This window comes from Peromyscus leucopus, chromosome 22, assembly GCF_004664715.2.
Source record: "Peromyscus leucopus breed LL Stock chromosome 22, UCI_PerLeu_2.1, whole genome shotgun sequence".
Taxonomy (NCBI): Eukaryota; Metazoa; Chordata; class Mammalia; order Rodentia; family Cricetidae; genus Peromyscus; species Peromyscus leucopus.
The window spans coordinates 30,652,542-30,673,654 of NC_051081.1; the positions used below are offsets into that span (position 1 = coordinate 30,652,542).

Below are 21,113 nucleotides of genomic sequence, written 5' to 3' on the forward strand. Positions count from 1 at the left end.
TGGGAGAATGAGGCATCATTTAGAACCCTGGTCTTTCTGTGGCAATTACTATAGGGGATAAAGGGCTGGATCATGTCAGTTCTGATGGGGTGATGATAGTGAAGTCTACTTAGAATGATGCTTAATTCAATGGATAGTTCATTTCCAGGTCAGCTGTGGTAGTTTGAAAGTAATTCACCCCATAAGTTCATTGGGGGTGGCACTATTAGGAGGTATGGTTTTGTTGGGGTAGATGTGGCCTTGTTGGAGGAAGTGTCACTGTGGGGTCAGGCTTTGAGGTCTCCTATGCTCAAGATACATTCAGTGTCTCAGACAAATTCTTGTTACCTGCAGGTCAAGATGTAGGACTCTCAGCTTCCTCTCCAGCACCATGCCTGCCTGCACACACCAGGATGATAATGGACTAAACCTCTGAAAATGTAAGCCACCCTAATTAAATGTTTTTCCTTTCTAAGAGTTGCTGTGGTCATGGTGTCTCTTCACAACAATAGAAACCCTAATTAAGACATCAGGGAAGCCTCTCTTCTACAGCCACTGAGATGACTCAGTGGGTAAAGGCACTTCCTGATGATCAAAACCCAAATTTGATATCCAGAACTGATGCAACTGATGCTATCCTTTGACCTCCACACACATGCTATGGTATGAATGCACACAAGCATACAGCACACACATACACACAATGAGGGAGAGGAAGGGGGGAGAGGAGGGGAAGTGAAAGGGGGAGAAGAGGGAGGGAGGGATTAATTAAAATTAAATTAAAATTAATGGATAATGGAGTGTAGTGGTATATACCAGCACTGGAGATGGAGGTAGGAGGACTGAATGTTCAAAGTCATCATCAAGCTATAGGGGAGCTCAAGGCCAGCTACATTACAGCAGATACTGCTGTTAGAGGAGGGGGAAAGCCATGGGGAAATGTGTCATCATTTTACACCCACCAATGATGAGAAGTAGGAAAATTTGACTGCCACTGTTTACTTACCTGAAAATACTCTATTACAAAAATAGAATTCATAGTGGATGCGGAAGTGAATACTAGGGACAAAAGGCTTACGCAGGAATGGAAGTGAAGGAATAAGAAAGTGGGTTAACAAAAAACTAAAGATGTATGAAAAAGCCTTATGGAAACACACTACTTTGCAAATTGATTTTTAAAATATAATAATAATAGTTTAAAAAGGGGAGTGTTTGAACATAGTACCCTACATGGGTAAACAATGCTTCACCCAGTAGACATGAATTATTAAATGAAAGCCCCCAGTGACAGGCATAGAACACCTCTTTGCAAGTTACTCGTCAGTGAGACCTCATAGCCTGACCCCTCAAAACAACAAAGGCTATTTTCTTGGTTGCCCACCATAGCTATTGATGAAGACACAACAAAATTTGGTTGCTTGGTATACAGAAATCAATCTGGAAACAACCTGAAAACTTCCTTCCAGGTGGCTAGCTTTCATAGAGCCAAAGAGCACTATGCAGGTGACTATGGAAGAAAAGCCATCAATGCACTTAACAAGCAATAGACCCTGATGTGCCAGGCAAGACATGCCTATGGCTGCAATAGTGGCATGATGACTATGGAGTAACGAACAAGTTTTTAACTGGACTTGAGGCCTGCATCCACAGGGAGGAATTCATCCTGGGTACTTTAAACTTAGTCAAAATCTAGGAGAGGGGAGGCTACAGGCCCTGAAGGGTAAAAGGGACCTACTACATTATTTTGTTAACTTGACATATTATCAAACTATCTCATAAAACTTTATGTTTTTATCCATAGCTTAGTGATGCTTTCCATCTTGGTCAGAAAAGCTTCTTTTTGTGGTGAACAGCAATCAATGTCAAGATTCATAAGTGGCCAAAGTGCTAAGAATAAGTGATTGTTCTAAATGGAACATCGTTATGAACTCTCCCAAGGCTTAGGGAACATCATGAAAGAGCAAAAAGGGAGCATATAAGAGCCACAACATGGGGAGAAGTATATAAGCTATCTTTTTGAGATTATCTCAGGAATTCACAACAGGTATGGTTCCCTATACAAGATAATCGTTCAACATTCCAGGGCTTATATGGAAGGAGTTAATGAGACTTCACCCCATTGAGGAACTAATGGTTACTGTTGACTGCCTAGGAGAGGAATTACATTTTCTTTGAATATATAAATACTGTTTTTCTCATACTTTCTACCCAAACCTATAACCCTAGTCTAATCAGGATAAAAGAATCCTCCAAATTGGAAAGTCTTGGAAGAAATTAACCAGTTTTCTTGACAAGTGAGAGGATCACAATAAACAAAAGAATACTAAGACATCACAAGGAGATAGACACTGGGGAGATGTAGATTGGATATCAAGACAGAAATCAGACATGGAAAAAAAAAATGAGATAGAAGTCGTCTATAGGTTAACCACTGAACTAATATCAAATTGTTCATTTTGGTAACTTGATATAGCTGTGAAAGATGGCAGCATTCCTGGAAAGATAGTTGATGGGGTAAGACTAAACTGCCTGCCTTACAAACATTTGATCATAAGTTAATTCTTAATTCTCAAAATCTCCTTCTATACTTTATTATTTGTGACATGGATGTGTAGCTGAGGGTTAGGCTCAAACTTAGTAAAACCCCATGCACAGAGCCTGGATGGTTGCACATTCTGCTGTCCCAGAATGAAGGAGGCTAAGACGAGGGAGCATGAGTCTGAGACTAGCTGACCTACAGAGTGTGATCCTATACAAAATATAAGTTAAAAGTCCTTAACGGTAAGGGGAGGGGGTGGGAAGGGGAAGAACAGGGGAACCCGTGGCTGATATGTAGAACTGAATGGTATTGAAAAATAAAATAAAATAAAAAAAAAAAAGTTGACAAGTGTAAAAAAAAAAAAAAAGTCCTTAACGAAAGAACGACTTCACAAATGGATTACCTCTGCAATTTTTCACATGAGATTATCCCATACCCATGGCTCCTTGGAAGAGACTCTCTTCTCAGTTTCCCAGCAATAAACACAAATATCTCTTAGAATAGCCCTAATTTCTCTTTCAACTCTAAAAAGATATTTTCATGTTTCAAAAACAGCAGTAAAAGTTGCATGCTCCATTAAATGAATACCGAGTAACTTAATGTGCCACACAACTTATTATATTATTTTCAGGAGGAAGGAGACACAACAAAGTATTGTTTTTCAAAATGAGAGTAATCCTAAAGTAACCTGCCTATAGACTTCTTACAAACATTCCCTAAAAGTGACACTGTAACTCCATCTGGTGGCAAGTGGGGTAACTGCAGGCTAACTGACTTGAAATGATACTGGCCAACAAAACCAGATTTCGACATTGTATAAAATGGTGAAGCTGGGGCTGAAGAGATGACTCAGAGGTTAAGAGCACTGACTGCTCTTCCGGAGGTCCTGAGTTCAATTCATAGCAACTATATGAACATATTCCTCATACAAGACTCTCCTATCTGCCTAAGAAATTTCTAGAAAAAAATAACTTTTCTCTTCATTGGATTTGTTGTTTGTTTGTTTTTGAGACAGGATTTCTTTGTGTAGTTCTGTATGTCCTGGAACTAGCTCTATAGAGCAGGTTGGCCTGCCTCTGCTTGGATCAAAGTGCTGGAATTAAAGGTGTACACCACCACCACCCAGCCCTTCGTTGAATTTTTAATCATCCCCTTTTAGTCAGCATATGATACTCCTACTTACTATGTACAGTCTTGTAATTCAATGAGTACATACAATATATGGTGATAAAAATAGAGGTGATTAGCACTTCCTTCTTAGGGGAGAGGGGAAGGACATGCTTGGAGGTCAGAGAGCAACATACAGAAGTCAGTTTTCTTCCATCTGTAGGTTCAAAGGATAGCATTTGGGTCTTCCAGCATGGCAGCATGTGTCATTACTCATTGAACTATCTCACTGCTGAATAATTAGCATTCAAATTTTGAAAAAATGAATTACCTATACATGTTGGGATCCTTCAAATTCTTCTGTCTAGTTTGAAATTTCTAATCTAACTGCTGCAGACTAGGCTGGCCAAGTGTTAAGAGACACTACAACTCTCCCAGACCAAATGTGTGTGCCACAGAAAAGGATATCAGATCCATAGAGACTAGAATAACAAATGGTTCTGAGTAGCCATAAGGGTGCTGGGACTCAAATCCACGTCTTCTGAAAGAGCTGATAGCACTTTTAACCACTGAGCCATCTCTCTAGCATTAAGTGATCAACGTTTTCAACATACAAAAAATGAGAACATGTAGTATGTGTTTTAATGTTCTTGTCTATTTAAGTTAAAAAAAGTGTTCTCTAGTTTCCCCATATACAAATGACAGGATTTCATCTTTCTTGTGGCTGAATGATACTCCATTATGCATATGCCACTTAAAAAAATCCATTCATAGTCAGGTGGTGGTGGTGCATGCCTTTAATCCCAGCATGGGGGAGGCAGAGGCAGGCAGATCTCTGTGAGTTCGAGGCCAGCTTAGCTACAGAATGAGTTCCAGGAAAGGTACCAAAGCTACACAGAGAACCCTACCCTGTCTTGAAAAACAAAAAACAAACAAAAAAATCTGTTCATCAATCAACAAAAATCTTGGATGATAAAGTTGTATCCTGGCTATTATAAATAGTGCTTTAAAAAAAAAAAAAAGCACACAGATCTTTTTGATCTTACTATTTTATTTCCTTTTGATGGACATACACACACTCAATAGTGAGATTTCTAAATCATGTAGTAATTCCTTATAAAACTTTAAAGATAGCCGGGCAGTGGTGGTGCATGCCTTTAATCCCAGCACTTGGGAGGCAGAGCCAAGCAGAGCTCTGTGAGTTCGAGGCCAGCCTGGGCTACCAAGTGAGTTCCAGGAAAAGGCGCAAAGCTACACAGAGAAACCCTGTCTCGGAAAAAAAAAAAAAAAACTTTAAAGATTTGATTTATCTGATTTTGCGTGTATGTTTTCTATGTATGCATGTATGTGTACCACATTTATGCCTGATGCATTTGGCAATGAGAGTGTCAGATACCCTAGAATTGGGAGTTAGAGGTAGCTGTGAGCCTCCATGTGGGTACTGGGAGCCAAAAGCCTTGCAAGAGAAACAAATGCTTTTAACTGAGACACTGCAGAGCCATTATAAGAAGTCTACATAATGACAGTACTATACATCAAACTAAAAGGCCTATGGCCAGCAAAACAAACTACCAAAAAAGTCAAGAGGCAAATTATAGAAGGTGAGATTTTTGCAAACCATTCAATACCTGTAATACTTAAACTCAATGGCAACAAAAATCCACATAATCCCATTAAAAAAAAAAAAAAGATCTGAACACACATTTCTTAAAAGAAGATTTAAAAAAAGGCCAGTAAGTATATTTAAAACAAGTATATTTAAAACTCAGTACCAAACCATATTCTGAACATAAATAAATAAATTGGTCACCATGGAAACATGAATAAAACCAAAACGAGCTATCATCTAACCTCAATGAGATTTGCTAAACATGATGACTTAAATTTGCTGTTGAGATTTACAGAAACCAAACCTAAAACATGTTTCTACAAATACATGATAAAAATAAATTTTCCTTTATACTCACTTCAGGTTTATTTAAAAACAAAACAAAAACAAAAACAAAAGTAATTAAAGGGCTTTAATAGGAAAACAATTCGCTAAGCATTCCCGCTAAACAAGATGAACTGTTCAGAATTTAACTGAATAACACTAAATCTGCATAAATTTCCATGTTTTTAAAAGCCATTTACTAACCTTAAGTTTCTTATAAAAGTTAAAATCTAAAATAAAACTGGATAAACACTAGCATATCCAGTATTACAAGTAAAAAGAACTGAGAGAGAATTATCTAATGATTACAATACAAACTTAACAGTGGCTACCTCTAATAACAAGATCTCAGCTATTCTTCTGACACAAGGTTAATACCAACAATATACAAAGAACTGTTAAAACTAAACTCCAAAAAGTCAAAGAATCCAGACAATGGAGGGACAACTGAACCGAACCAATACTTCCAAACAAGAGGCGCAAACAGCCAACAAATACACAATTCTCCCCATGATTGGCCTGAAAAAGAGTCAAAGGACTGCAAAGGGAGATGGCTCAAGGATAAGGTCCTGAAAACCTGAGCTGCATATCTGGGACCTACATGGTGGAAAGGACTAACTCCATATCTGACTTCATAGGTGCACCTTGGCATATATATGTGCATTTGTGCACACATGTACACACACATGCACAAGTTAACAATTTCTTTTAAGTAGAGGAAAAAAAGATGGAGAGGTAGAAGACTACTATTCTTGGGAAGAATTGAGAACAGTGAGAGGGAGATAGGAAGGAGACAAAAGAGGGAGGAGAACAATACAAAAGCCCATTATATTCATATATGTCACATTGAAGCCCATTATAAAACAATCCTTAATCAGTTGAATACTGGCAAAAAAAGTGTCCATGGTATTTTTTATCTAACTTCAAAAACTTTATGCCCTTATTAGCAAGTATCATGGACTTAACTTCTCATTAACTTATTTTCAAGTTACCATGTATGTAATTTTATGCCTTCCTGAAAGTAGAACAAACACACAGAATCCCACAATATTTACATCAGAATATCATCATGAAGATTATCAATCTGTCATATATGGTGACTTACCAGAGTCATTTCGCAGGTAGGAGGACATGGCGGGGATGAGGCAGGACTGACTGAGAAGCTCCAGAAGCACAGAGGGCAGAGCGCTGCTGTTCTGTCCTCGGCTCTCATGAGATGACTGGGCTTCACCATTTACAGCACCACTCATGGGGTTTATGTAACTCGCAAGAACCTAAAATTTTGAAAGTATATTGGAATTCAGCTTCATATACTTCAGTGATGTACTTCATAATTAGGAACCTGATCTTAGCAGATTTAAGACATGTATTTTCTACTTAACCAATGTCTGAACAGAACACCTTTTTTTTTCTTAGCTGAAAATAGATTATTTTTTTTTTCTTCATACGATATATTCTGATTGTGTACTTTTTATTTTGGGGACAGCTTTTCCATATGTGGCCCTGGAAATCCTCGAAGTTCGGTTTTCCGGAAAGGTACCCTTGGATTTTTCAGTGAGCCTGATGCCTCTCAACTTTTGAGTTTGGGATTACAGGCTTAAGACATCCAACCTGGCTAAGAAAGGACATTTCAGCTTAACTTTCAGAAGAGAAGGGTCTGTTCTGCTGAGTATTGCTTAAACAGGGCAGGTGCTTCAGGTAACTACAAGAGAAGCAACCTGCTTAAGGACAGACACACACTGATGCTAGTGACTAGTGACTACAGCATTGCCAGCAAGTCAAGCATTATTGATCAATTCCTTTGGCTTTCTTTCTCTTTGTGAGGAGCTCAAGGGGTTCTTCTGACCACTTCTTTGCTATGTAGCTGAGAACAAACTTGAACTTCTGATCTTCCTGCCTCTACCTCCTTTGGGATTCCAAGCATGTATTACCATTCTTAAATTTATGTAGTACTAAGGACTGGATCAAGGGGTTCCATGAATACTAGGCAAACACTACACTGAGTTACACCCCTAGTCCTCATTGTTAAGTTTCACTGGATGGATTCAGTTAGAGAGTGCTGGAATCTTAGAATTCTGTACTAGAATGAGCATACCATCCTAGTACTGTGGAAAATAACACTTCAAAACGGCACCGATTTAGGTTAGTTGCTTCTTGTTTCTATGATATAGACGTTCTCTCCTATATTCAACTGGCTTGATTCTGGAAACAATATAGAGTAATTTCAAAAAGAGAACTAAAGTGAGCTACAGGTACAGTTCAGTGGCTAGGCATAGGCTTAAAAGGTGTGAAGTCTTGGGTTCAGTCCTAGCACAGAATGAAACATACAGGCTAAACATAGGAGGGCAGAGGGTCTATGTTAAGACAAAGGATGACTAGCAGGTAAACACCACTGTGAAGACACAGGGTAATTGCATCCCCTCACTTTGCTCTCAGGTGAGAAGCTTTGAGAGGGAAGGTATTAAGAATACAAGCAAGGAAGATCACTTATCATTAACAGTAACAAATTCACAAACACACCTGCAGAAGACAGGTCACATGCTCCTCTTCTAGCCTCTGTTTTGTTAAGGCTTGTTCCACATCCCATCCTGATGCTGTGGAACCCGTGCCAAAGCCAGTCCCTTTGGCCCAATACAGCTGCTGTTCTTCTGTTGACGTAGGGTTATGAGAATTTGACACCTGTGGCTTTTAAGAAAAAGAATATTACTAGTGCTTGGAATATTATCACTGAACTGTCCAACAGATTACCAACATAAAAACCAATTTGGCCTTTCATCAAAAAATTGAAAACTAATTACTGTAATATTCCTAGGCATGCACACCAATGAAATGAAAACTGGTGTTAAAATAAGCATTTGGGCAAAAAAGTTCACAGCAGCACTGTTCACACAATCCAAAGACGGAAAGATTCCAAATGCCTACCAAGAAATTAATATATGAACAAGTGCAAGGGAATACTATTTATCTGCAAAAAGGTATACTAACACATGCTACATGAATAAACTTTGAAAATATTACATGCTAAGTAAAAGAAAATCAAAAAATAGAGAGACAGAGAGGATTAGGAAAAGAAGTAGGCTCGAAGAATCAACGACTCGAAACCAAACAGAAAACACAGAAAGGGGAAGGGTTGTGAGTCAGCCCATTTTAGGATTCCAGTTAAAAACTATCTCAGGAGATTTTGTTAAAACACTAAAGTGATATCAATCAAGAGAGGCAGACTACCTCTACTTCTAGAAAGAATACATCTCAAGTTTTTTGTTGTTCAAACTGTGACTAGAACATGTAGTAATAATTAAGGAGATCCCATCTCAGAAAGGGAAAAAAAAAATCCCATGTACTCTCCTCCCTACAGATTCTGTTTATAATTTATATATTTACTTATGTAAATAAGTAGATGTTTGGCTATATATAAGTGTGAGACTTAGAAAGTGGACAAGAAAAAGTAGTATTAGGTGCTGAGGAAGGATGGAATGTAGGTAACAAACATAGGAGTCATGAAAGAAGATATAAAGTTAACAGTTTTTCTAGTTTTAATCCTGTCATGAATTTTTCCTTCTGTCTGTCCTGTGTCCCCGCCCCCCTCTCGTGTGTGTGTGTGTGTGTGTGTGTGTGTGTGTGTGTGTGTGTGTGTGTGTGTGTGTGGTGTGGATAAGTGCATAAAAAAAGCTCCATGGCTCAGATTGGCCATTCTAACAAAATACAAGTTCTCAGAATAGATGACACAGTTTAGATTGGGCAAGTATTTGTCTGAATAGCTACATTAACCAAGCTGTGTAATTTTCTTATTTGTGAGTTCATTACAATAAATTGATTTTTTTTTTGGGGGGGGGTTACTATAATATATAACTTACAACTCAATAATAAGATTCTCTAAAGTTAAAAAGAAAAGGACATCAATATATCCTGATAAGTGGGAAAGCTCTAACTATCCTTTTCTTTATCTTTGGTTTTTCAAGACAGGGTTTCTCCATCTTGGCTGTCCTGGATCTCACTCGGTATCCCAGGCTGGCCTTGAAATCAAGAGATCCACCTGCCTCTGTCTCCTGAGTGCTGGGATTAAAGGTAGGTTAATTAGATTTTTCTGAGGAGGCTACCAGAGTATTCCATAGTAATCATAAAATGGAACTCCAAATTCTGAAATGTCATTTCATACTCTCATCAATTAAATTTAGTTTTTCATAACTTAGATTAGCAGGTCTAAACCTGTAGGTCACCACCTCTGTGGAGGTCAAGCACCCTTTCACAGGGGTTGCCTAAAACCATAGGAAAAAAGAGTATTTATATTACAATTCATAACAGGAGCACGATCACAAGCTGAGAACTACTGGCTAAAAGAATGTGAATAAAACCTACCTCCGTTTGGTTAAGGCTAGAGTTTGGAACTCGTGGAGCATGATGGCTCAGAGCTGAGAGACAGACAAGAATCAGGTGCAAGGCTCCAATTTCCAGTGCCATCCGCCGCAGAAGCACACCGTCATCGGTTGTCAAGGGAGTAGCACTGAACAAGCTGCGAAGAACGTGGAAAGGAAGGGTTGGAAGCACATTGGCGGATGGAGACTGAAGAATGTGGCCTGTGAAAGAGAAGACTAGAATTAAAAACACTTCACAGGGCAGTGCATGCCTTTAATCCCAGTATTTGGGAGGCAAAAGCAGGCAGATCTCTGTGGGTTTAAGGCCAGTTTGGTCTAGAGCAAGTTCTGGGACACCCAGGACTATACAGAGAAATCCTGCCTCAAAAAAAACAAAAACAAAACACCACTTGAAAATAATAAGTAGTTACATACAAGGTCACAAGTAATAATGACAAAGTAAGGTTTCACCACTAAACTGATTTTAAAGCAGGCTGAATGTGAGATAGAATACTATTATCTTTATTACAGTATCAAGAACGTCTCTACAAGACATAGCACATACAAACTGTAAATTTACACATCTGAGCCATCAATAACAAGAAAGGTATTATGAATTAGAATGTGAAATAAAATCTAACCATTAAAAAAGAATTTTTTTATTTTAAAAAACAGGGTTCTCTATGCAGTTCAGGCTAGTCTCCAACTCACGATGAACCAACTGTCTCTGCCTCTACCTCCCCAGTGCTAAAATTAAAAGCATGTACCAAAGAAGAAATTTCTTACAACCATCAGAAAGTGCTAGCCTTTCAAGTGGTTTTCTGTAAGAACAGATGTGTTTGTCCACAGTTTTGTGCTGCTTCAATCAGAAAGAAGTGGTAAACACAGGTGATAGAGCACTACAGGACAGTGGATGAATATTGCAGAAAGAGTGCTACCATCATGCATCATAACCATTCTTTGCACTTAATGTGAGCAGTTTAAAGCGGCATAAAGTCCATTTCCCCTTTGCTGTATAAGATCAGCAGTGAACAATAAAGAGTATCCCAAATGAAACTCTGCTTTCCTATAACTACCTTAACTGTGACCAACCAATCTTTCATTATATTAAATGATCTGAAAATGAACAATCATTATAGCTTTAGTTGTATTTATTATAGCTTTATCATATAACACAATTTTCTTAATTCTCTTCTCTGTGTTCAAAACACTGCTACAGATTTTATTTTATTTTTCGAGACAGGGTTTCTGTGTGTAGTTTTGGTGCCTGTCCTGAATCTTGCTCTATAGATCAGGCTGGTCTCAAACTCACAGCGATCAGCCTGGCTCTGCCTTCCGAGCACTGGGATTAAAGGTGCGGGCCACCACGTCCTGGCTCACTGCTATAGATTTATGCCTTGTAACTTTCATTTCCTTGTTTTGTTTCTACATGGCTGAAGACTAGGCTTTGCCCTTGTTGCAAACACCAATCCAACACTTCAACAGATTAATTTTCTTGGGGGGGGAGGGGTTGTTTTTCAGATGCCATTGCTCTGCTTAGTAAATCTTCATTGGTATTCAAAATAAAAAAATAAAAAAATAAAAGCCTATGCTTTTCTATAACCTGTTACCTGTAACAACTTTTCTTAAATGAAGTGCTTTCATAGTTTTTTTCACACAGACTCTCACGGGGCCCAGGCTGCCGCTGAACTCAGTACATTGAAATACTGATCCTTCTGCCACTGAACTCTTGAGCTCTGGGATTACAAGAATGTGCCATCATCACAACTTTTAAAAGTGCCTTTCATGGAGATTTTAATCAGCTAACTCCTCCCTTTCCGTATACTGAGCCTCCAAACACTGCTTCAATTCTCCGGTTCTGAAATAATCTCCCCAAACTAAAGTTTGCCTATTTTTCAGAGCACCACCCAAACTGCTATACAACTTCACACTAACAGATCTGTAAAGAAATAGCCTCGCTGAGCTCAAACCCTTTTCTAACTTGTCAGAGTCAATATGCTCTCCTGTGTTCTACTACAATGACTGGAAGACAGTCCTACTTCCTGATTACATTCGTCCAATGTCACTCAGTGGGACTGTGAGTACTCAGCATACAATTTATAAATGAATATGAAAGTTCTTTAGGATTTTTTTAAAATTTACTTCTAAAAGAACAGTAACAACAAACCATGGAAACAGCTTTACAATGAAAGAAACAAATGGGTAAGAAGAGACAATAATCTGAACAAATTTATCCAAGCTATTTGTGAATGTATTGATAAATTTAACTAGGAACTCTAAATACTTACTGCCTTCTCCATCATCTGTAACTCCCAATACCAATCGAAGAAGGCACTGGGCATGTTTTCTCTCTTTCAGGAGCACTTCAGCATACCCCGGGAGACGGAGAAATAATCCAAAAGCAGCCAGAGAGTGGGCAGGGATGGGGGAAGTGGCTTGCACTGCTGACTTGACAGGCGGAGGCTCAGCTGCGATCGTTTCTGGAGCTTCATAAACTAGTTCACCTGATTGTTCTATGGTTACCCATTCAAACTGATCACTATCTTTTGGTTTTTCCTGAGTGGCAGATGCTACCACTGGAGCACTCACCTAAAGAAAAGAGAAGCATTTAGCTATTTCCACGTTTCAATATTCAGTTCAATTACAAAACACTTCAAATGACCTCCTTAAACTATAGGAACATAAAGACTTAAGGGATACATTTTTAAAAAAACAAGGTAACAAATACCAAGAAGAATATGACATCATGAGTATGGCAGTATCTACCAAGTGGGTCTACATTAGAACTGCATTTTCCTATTTATAATTAGTGAAATAACTACAGATTCTTCAAAATTATGTTAACATCTTGCACTTCAAACTGATTCACTCACTTCTACTAGTATTTTCTTCTGGGGGGAGGGGGTTAATGAATTTATTTGTTTATTTTTATATGTAACTCTGGCTGGCCTGGAACTCAAGAGATCCACCTACCTCTACTTCCAGAGAACTGGTAGTAAAGGCATGCACCACCATTTTTAAAAATGTATTTACATGTGTGACTGTCTGTGTGAATGAACGCTGTGTATCTGTACCCTTAGAAGCCGGAAGAATATGTCATGTCCCTTGAAGCTGGAGTCATACACAGGTTGTGAGCCACCTCATATGGATGCCAGGAACTCAACAAATACTGACGAGCACTAAGCCCTATTGACTACTAAACCATCTTTCTAGACCCTATACTAGCCTTTAAAAATGCAGAGTTGTGAAGCTCAATTCCCATGGATACACCTAAAGCTCAGGAAACACTATGGAAGGGTAGGAAGAAAGACTGTAAGAGCCAGAGGATCAGGAGTTTTCTGTGACATTGTGTCTCCTAGTAATATCAGAGCTACATCCATAAAACTACACCAACATGACTGCCCAAATTAGAGTTAAATAAAGACAACACCCATAGACACACCAAAAATGGGTGGGAAAAGCCCATGAGGTCTCAGTCCTACACAAAAAACTATAGGCAACTAAGAAATAGTCCTCCCCAGGGAAGAGCACACCAATTGGTTATCCACCACTAAATAAATGGTCAGCCCTGAAAACAAACAAGTAACATTCTATAGACCGAGTAGGCTGTATTTATATATTTAAGAATATATACACAGGTTGGGGATTTAACTCAATGGAAGAAGCGCAAGGCCCTGGGTTCAATCCTCAGCTCCAAAAAACAAAAACAAACAAACAAAAAAGAATATATACACATGTGCACATGTAGTAACAATGAAAAAGGCCATGAATTTAAAACAGAGAAAGGGCTGGGCGGTGGTGGCGCATGCCTTTAATCCCAGCACTTGGGAGGCAGAGGCAGGCGGATCTTTGTGAGTTCGAGGCCAGCCTGGTCTACAGATTGAGAACCAGGACAGGCACCAAAACTACACAGAGAAACCCTGTCTCAAAAAACAATAAATAAATAAAAAAATAAATAAATAAATAAATAAATAAATAAATAAATAATCAGAGCAAGAAGGGGTATATGGGACAGTTTGGAGGAAGAGGAAGGGGAAAATGATGTAATATGTTATAATCTCAAAAAACAAAACAAACAAAAATGTCCTTGAAACCAAAATGTTGCAGAATACTATTTTAGGTGTGTTACTTTTGTTTATGCTCTGGAACATTGGTTTAATGATGGAAAGATGTATTTGATTAAATAAAATTCACCTGAAGTCAGGAGGCTGAATCAGCATTTAGCTAACAGGAAGTAGTATGGAGGAGCCAGAGGAGAATGGTTTCTAAGGAGTGGAGAGGAGACCAGACCACAAGGGCGGAGTTGCAGTTTCTGATTCGAACAGCCGTGGCTTAAAAGGCAGCAACAATTAAATAAAAGGACAATACCACAGCTACAGTGGTTAGCTAGGATGACTTCCCAATTCTGTCATTCTTTCTACATTATGCTGTGGAGTAATTTTCTTGTACAATGTAAAGATTTGTCACTCAAACTGGTTTAATAAAATGCTCATTGGTCAGTAGTCAGGCAGGAAGTATAGGCAGGGCAACCAAACTAAGAATGATGGGAAGGAGAAGAGCAGAGAGAGGAGTCATCAGCCAGATGCAGAGGGAGCAGGAGATGAATGTGCCAAGGAAATGAAGGTACCGCCGTGGCAAAGCATAAATAGAAATCTGGGTTGACTTAAAATATAAGAGAATAGCTTGAACCATTGGCCGACAAGCATTTATAATTTGTATTCTGCCTCGTATGACCTCCCCAAATAAGTCAGTTATTTGGGGCTGGGTGGTTGGGACACCATTTACAGCATTATCTGATTCTGAAATATTGGGGAAATAGTCCTTTCCTCTCACCTACTCATGGAGTATCTATCAATATGTATTCTAATTTTATTCTACAAGTTGCAATAGTCTACTATTTATTTTTATGACCTAGTGCAATCAGATTTGGTATGAGATCCCCCTCAAGCAGTCTTCCACATCCTTTTAACATTGTTTGCATCACTCTTCGAGAATTTCTCCCACTTTCTAGTACAACATGACATTCTAAGCTTTCAGAACATTTCTTGGTCCAGCCCCTGAACTTCATGGAGACAAAATTTCTTATACTAGAGACATAATATTGCTAGGGGGAGTCTGATTCCAGTCATGATCTACAAATAAATCTAAGAAATCCATGTATACACATGTATGTATGTATGTATGTATGTATGTATGTATGTATGTATGAGTTTCCATATTGACCCAACAGCTATTCCTAGCCCTTTAAAACATCATAGTCATAAAAGAAACAAAGCTTAAAGTTATAAAGATGACTACAGAGAAAAGACAACACAATGCAATATACATTTTAGATCTAGACCTTAGATCTACACCCTAGACCAGTGGTTCTCAGTCTTCCCAATACTGCAACCCTTTAATACAGTTCCTCATGTTGTGATGACCCCCCAATGATAAAACTGTGTCGCTACTTTGTAACTGTAATTTTGCAATTATTATGAATTGCAATGTAAATATCTGATATGCATGATATCTGATGTGGGGTCATAACCCACAGATTGAGAACCACTGTCCTTGATCATCATTTCAAACCATGAAAAATGAAAACATGGTGGTTTTGGTGTTGTTTTTTGAGAAAAGATCTTGCTATCTATAGCCCAAATGACCCCTAGCTGGCAATCCTGCCCATGCCTTTCAAGTGCTGAAATTAGAGGTGTAAGCCAGGACACCCACCAGATTTTTTCCTCTGTCCTTAAAGAACATTAGAGAGACAAATGACAAAACTGTCCATTACTATAAAAGAACATGAAAAACACATGCACATCGATGACAGTAGCAAAAATGAACACTGACATGGGCTGAATTAATGATTTAAAACTAAATGAGAAATGGCATCTAAGAGTAGAAGTTAAAAAAGACACAAATAAGTAGTATGCCACAGTCAATATCTCATCTAAGCCACATACAGAAATGAAAATGTTAGTGTGATGACCATAATATTAACATAAAGGGAAAGGCCATACTTCAATGAGGTTCTTTGTTCCCAGCTGATCCTCATACATTCTATATAAGCTAATCCATGACTTACCCAGTGCTCAAAAATTACAAGAACATTTCAAGGTTAATATAACCAACTTAAAGAACAGAGAACCTCACTATGCCACACAATGCACCATGGTAGGAAGCTTAGCTTACCTGCTGAATTACTTCTGGATAGAGCATGGGCAGTCTCTCTGCAATAAGAGCGAGTCCACCCATTCCTGCAAAAACCTGTAATGGTGACTGAATGGGACAGGTTTCCAGCAAAGATTCATCCAGCACTCCATCCATGCACTCATCATTAGGAGTAAGAGCCTCATCTTCTGGACAGCTACCAATTAAGTCTCCATGATCTACATAATACATTACACAAAAACTCAGTATGTAAGAAAGAACCTATGTACATATACAATATGCTTTCCTTTATACAACATAAAAAGAAAGAGCAGAAATGACGAGACACTCAGCAGATAAAAGCAGTACTTGCTGTGTCAGATTGCCTGAGTTTAATACAAGGAATTCATAGTGGAAGGAGATGCTCTCCAAAGTTGACCTCTGACTGCCACATGTGAGGTGTGGCTGGTGCACACGGGGGCACACGCGCACACACACACACACACACACACACACACACACACACACACACACACAAAAATGATAATAAGCAATTTTTGAAGTAAAATAAGAACAAAAGAGAACAAAAACAATCAAGTTATAACCCCAACTTGTAATTTACTGGCCTACAGCCATCTGTAAATTACAGTTCCAGAGGAATGGACTCCTTTTTCTCTGATCTCCTTGGGTATTAGGCACACATATGGTGTATATACGTCTAGGAAAATAAAACAATCATACACATAAAATTTAAGAAATAAAAAAAAAAAAAAATTAGGGGCTAGAAAGATGGCTCAGAGGTTAATAGCACTGGCTGCTCTTCCAGAGGTTCTGAGTTTAATTCCCAGCAACCACATGGTGGCTTACAACCATCTGTAATGGGATCTGATTCCCTCTTACAGTGTACATGAAGACAGGTCACTCATATACATAAAATAAATAAGCATAAAAAAATGGCAGCTATGTAATTCTCAAAAAAAAAAAGTTAGAAAGAAAACTTTATGTACTCATTTCAAGTGATGATCTAAGATGAATTAACAGATTCCAAATGAAATTGTTTCCAATATTTACAAGTAAATCAAATCACTGACAAGAAATTACCATTAAGTTAATATATGAAAATAACTGGTCAATTTGAAATTGAGTCATTAGCTCAATGACATTGAAAACACTGTCTTTGACCTAACAGACCAATAAGTTGTTTTGTTACATATGTGTATGTATGTATGTGCTGGGGAGGAGGGGTGGCATGCAAATGCATACTAGGAGAGGTCAGCTTTGATCGTCCTTCTTAGATGCCATTGACCTTACCTTTCCCCTCTGGTTTTTACAAGGGTTTCTCTGGGTACTCCTGGCTGTCCTGAAACTCATTCTGTAGACCAGGCTGGCCTTGAAATCACAGAGATCAACCTGCCTCTGCTAGGATTAAACACATGCACCACCACACCTGCACCTGTCTTGAGACAGGATTTCCTCTTTAAAACCTGGAGCTCGCCGGGCGGTGGTGGCACACGCCTTTAATCCCAGCACTCGGGAGGCAGAGCCAGGCGGATCTCTGTGAGTTCGAGGCCAGCCTGGGCTACCAAGTGAGATCCAGGAAAGGCGCAAAGCTACACAAGAGAAACCCTGTCTCAGAAAACCAAAAAAAAAAAACAAAACCTGGAGCTCAACCAATTAAGAGTAGGTGGGCTGGCCAATGAATGTTAGGACTGTTCTCATCTCCGCCTCCCAGCACATTCAACTTCTTCATGTGAAAGCTGGAGATCAAACCTGGATCTTCATGCTGGCAGAGTATGTACTTTACTGACTAAAGCCACCTTGCCACCACCGAACTCTAAGTTATAAAGCAGTATCACATACATACCTTTTTCAGGGTGTAGTCTTTTAAAGGAATCCGTTTTGGACAAACTTGGATCTGTAATGACTTTTGATCCCAATTTAACAGTAAGGTCTATTGAGCGGTAACCTTGAGGAAGTTTTCGGTCATAGAGAAGAGTTAGAAGCTGAGCAAGTGTCATTTCAGCTGGTAATGGCTGACCTAAAAATGACATAATTAAGTTAAAACAAAATCTAAGAGGGAGATACTTTTACTTGGCTTGACTTAGGCAAGAGTTTGATAAATATAGTAATTTAAAAACAGTTTAAAAATTGGAAAGTCTACAAAAGTCAAGCTGTTTCCAATATACATAGAGATAACACCCAGAAAAGAAATCTGAAGAATACCAAGGTCAAACGACAAATGAAAGAGCAAATACTCGAAAATCTAACATCTGCAAATATTTTCATAGGGGGCTTAGATAACGACTACTTTAAGATGTGAGACAACATAACTAAAACAACTATCTGTACCTAAGGATAATACATTAAACACGGGCAAACATATTAGAATAAAATTCTATTTACACAGAGACATAGTAAATAACCCACCAGTTTCTTGAACTCTGCTATAAAGTTAGGGTGTGAAGTTAAGAAAGGAGATCAGTGTTAGTTGGCAATAAGAGTATGGCATAGACAAAAATGATTACATTAACAGATGGCAAGCATTGGACAAAGAATTTTATCTGGGAAGGATGTATTAATTGCCAATGCTCTATCTTGGAATCCTCAGCTAGAATTATACCTATAAAGCCTGTCTGATACTACTACTTCATCTTACACTCTGCTCACAGCAAAGGTAAAAAAGACATAAAATTGGGGACAAAAAGAACTTTGTGACATTGAAAAAGACATTTAAAAGGCTATTCTCTTTGTGGACTTATTGTACCTAAAATGAACTATGTGGAAAAATCCCCAGTACCACTTTAAATCAGCCAAAGCAACAGAACTAACACACAACTTGTGCAGTCCTAAGTCTCAGAACCTGCTCTGGTGTTTACTCATCATGAACGTTACCTGCCAAGAGTCTGTGAAACAAGTGAAACACTGGCACGGTGATGATTTTGTTAGCAGCATCTGCACTGGAGGAAGTACTTCCGATTTTATCAGGAATTGCTCTTCCCCTCCTGGATGGTGGGCGCGGTGGTGTAGCAGACACAGCACGTTTAGACTGTGATTTCAACCCTTAAAGATAACAATTGGTTAGGTTTTTCTGTTCTGTGGTTAGGATATAAAGTAAAAGTTTCTAAAATGTTTTTAATAAAATAGACATTCTTAACTAACACTAAATCATTAATCCAGATCTAAGCTCCCAATTCTATTTGACCTTCATAATATGTTATAATTTTGGCTTTCTATCAATACTTGCCAAGAAAATAAGAATACTGCAAGTTGCCATCAACTATAGATACATGTGGCTAAACCGTAGTTTTAGAAAATAAGTATAAGAGACGTCATGGTGATTCTTCTGATGGGGAAGGCAAATATACCAATATCCTAATGATGAGCAGTCTAAGCATACTTTAATTATCTCTCTCTCTCTCTTTTCCTCCCTTCCCCTCCCCCTCTGGTTCACCTCATTTTTTAATAGAGCCTTCTCATTTGAACTAAAAGCATCTCAATTCTGTGAAAGATATGACTCTACAAAACTATCAGTTACCCTTGATAGTATTTTTTTTTCCTAAATCAATACTAGAAACTTAATTTTAAAATATTTAAATCTTTAATGTAATGAAAACAATATAAATGAAAACCAGTCAATTCTTTGTACTTTCGTTTTAACATGTGCTTAAAGAAGGAAGTTATACAAAAGTTCTTACATTAATGTACTTTCTCAAGTCCAATTCATATTGTGATAAGGGGCAGCCTATCAAAGTAAAATTCAGTATCTATGCTATTCATACATGTTCAGTTCCTGGTCAAGTATTGTAAGCAACCTTTAGTTGATAAACAGTTAAGTAATTCTACAAACAACCAAAGGCTTCTGGTACAAGATTTTAAAACATTATTATCTATTAAAACATAAATCCAATATCCCATGAGTACATTTACTTTATTAGGTGATGTTTCTGTAAACATAAAGTGCTGTGTTACATTAGAAACCAAGGGAAATAAAGATGGCAGAAAGCAGAAAGCATACCAGAAGCAACAACAACGCTGTAGTTATCCTGAAACCCATTTTCCGCCTTCACCTTTTCTTTCTCTTCATGGTTCTTCTTCTCTTTATCATCTTTTTGCTCACTAATGAGTTTAGCTGTGATACTTGGAGTATCTGTAAGAAAATACTGTCTAAAATATAGTGCTTTTCTACATTATTCAGAAAGAAAGCAATAGCATTAGTTTTGTTTTAATAAAAAGTTGCCATTTTTAAATTAAAAACAAACTATAAAATGCAGTTATTACAGCATACTAAAATTCTACTGTATTCTTTGTATAGCTGAGGGGTAGAACTGCAGCTCTTTGCAAACAACTGTGTTAGTGATAGGAACGTAAACTAAAAACCAATCTGTTTCTTGCTATGACACAAGGTCTCACTGTGATGCTAGACTCTAACCCCCAGGCTTTAGTGATCCTCCTGCCCTAGCCCCTAGAAACTTCTTTTACCCCCAGAACCATCTTGGAAGAGAATTCTTTTACTTGATTTCATAATAGTGAGCAGTTTCACCTACATGGTTTGACTTACTACCTGCAAATGTTTACAAGTTTCTAACTTTGTCTTTAAAAAAGGAATCCTTCATGAATTTGCATGTCATCCTTGTGCAGGAGCGCTGCTTCCCTCTGTGTTCTTCCAATCACATTATATGTGCTGCCAAGCAAGCACCTTCCCAATCTTTTAAGCTGCCTTTTCTTGTGAGCTTTGGATTTCATGTGGTAACTTGTCAGCTCCCATCCTTTTCCTTTACTAATTCCCTGGAAAACACTGGTCTCCCTCTTAAGCATATAAATAGGAACATAACTATTTTTATGTCATAACACATACACATTACCAGTTACCTTTAAAATCTAATAAACATAATCATAAATGGTTTTAGATGCAAAATTGGTCATTCTGACAGGCATATCACTAGAGAAAATTACAGTTATTACAGGAAGTAATCATTTTATTCACTCAATAACTAGAACTTCTAAATGGCAATAAACTCTTATCTAAAACTGATATTCACAGTGAAATTAATAGCATCTTTTCCCAGCTGGG

The 21,113-nt window shown here is 38.1% G+C and overlaps 1 protein-coding gene and 1 non-coding gene across 13 annotated transcripts in view; both read right to left on the minus strand.

Annotated features, from left to right (window-relative positions):
• Positions 1-21,113, minus strand: part of Birc6 (baculoviral IAP repeat containing 6) — a 188,573-nt gene that overhangs the window by 39,674 nt on the left and 127,786 nt on the right. For all 12 annotated transcript variants that reach the window (XR_003734946.2, XR_005089742.1, XM_028873519.1 and 9 more), the window contains 8 exons: positions 20,058-20,189; positions 18,935-19,102; positions 17,907-18,080; positions 16,085-16,281; positions 12,199-12,499; positions 9,915-10,132; positions 8,079-8,243; positions 6,664-6,832 (listed from right to left, as the gene is read on the minus strand). Coding sequence is in view for 10 of the 12 variants with exons in the window: in XM_028873519.1 (XP_028729352.1) it covers positions 6,664-6,832; positions 8,079-8,243; positions 9,915-10,132; positions 12,199-12,499; positions 16,085-16,281; positions 17,907-18,080; positions 18,935-19,102; positions 20,058-20,189 (1,524 nt within the window). In the remaining 2 variants the exon portion in view is untranslated. The remainder of the gene's footprint in view (positions 1-6,663; positions 6,833-8,078; positions 8,244-9,914; positions 10,133-12,198; positions 12,500-16,084; positions 16,282-17,906; positions 18,081-18,934; positions 19,103-20,057; positions 20,190-21,113) is intronic.
• LOC114697509 lies at positions 20,636-20,738 on the minus strand. Its single transcript, XR_003735199.1, has one exon. It is a non-coding gene; the product is annotated as a U6 spliceosomal RNA (small nuclear RNA).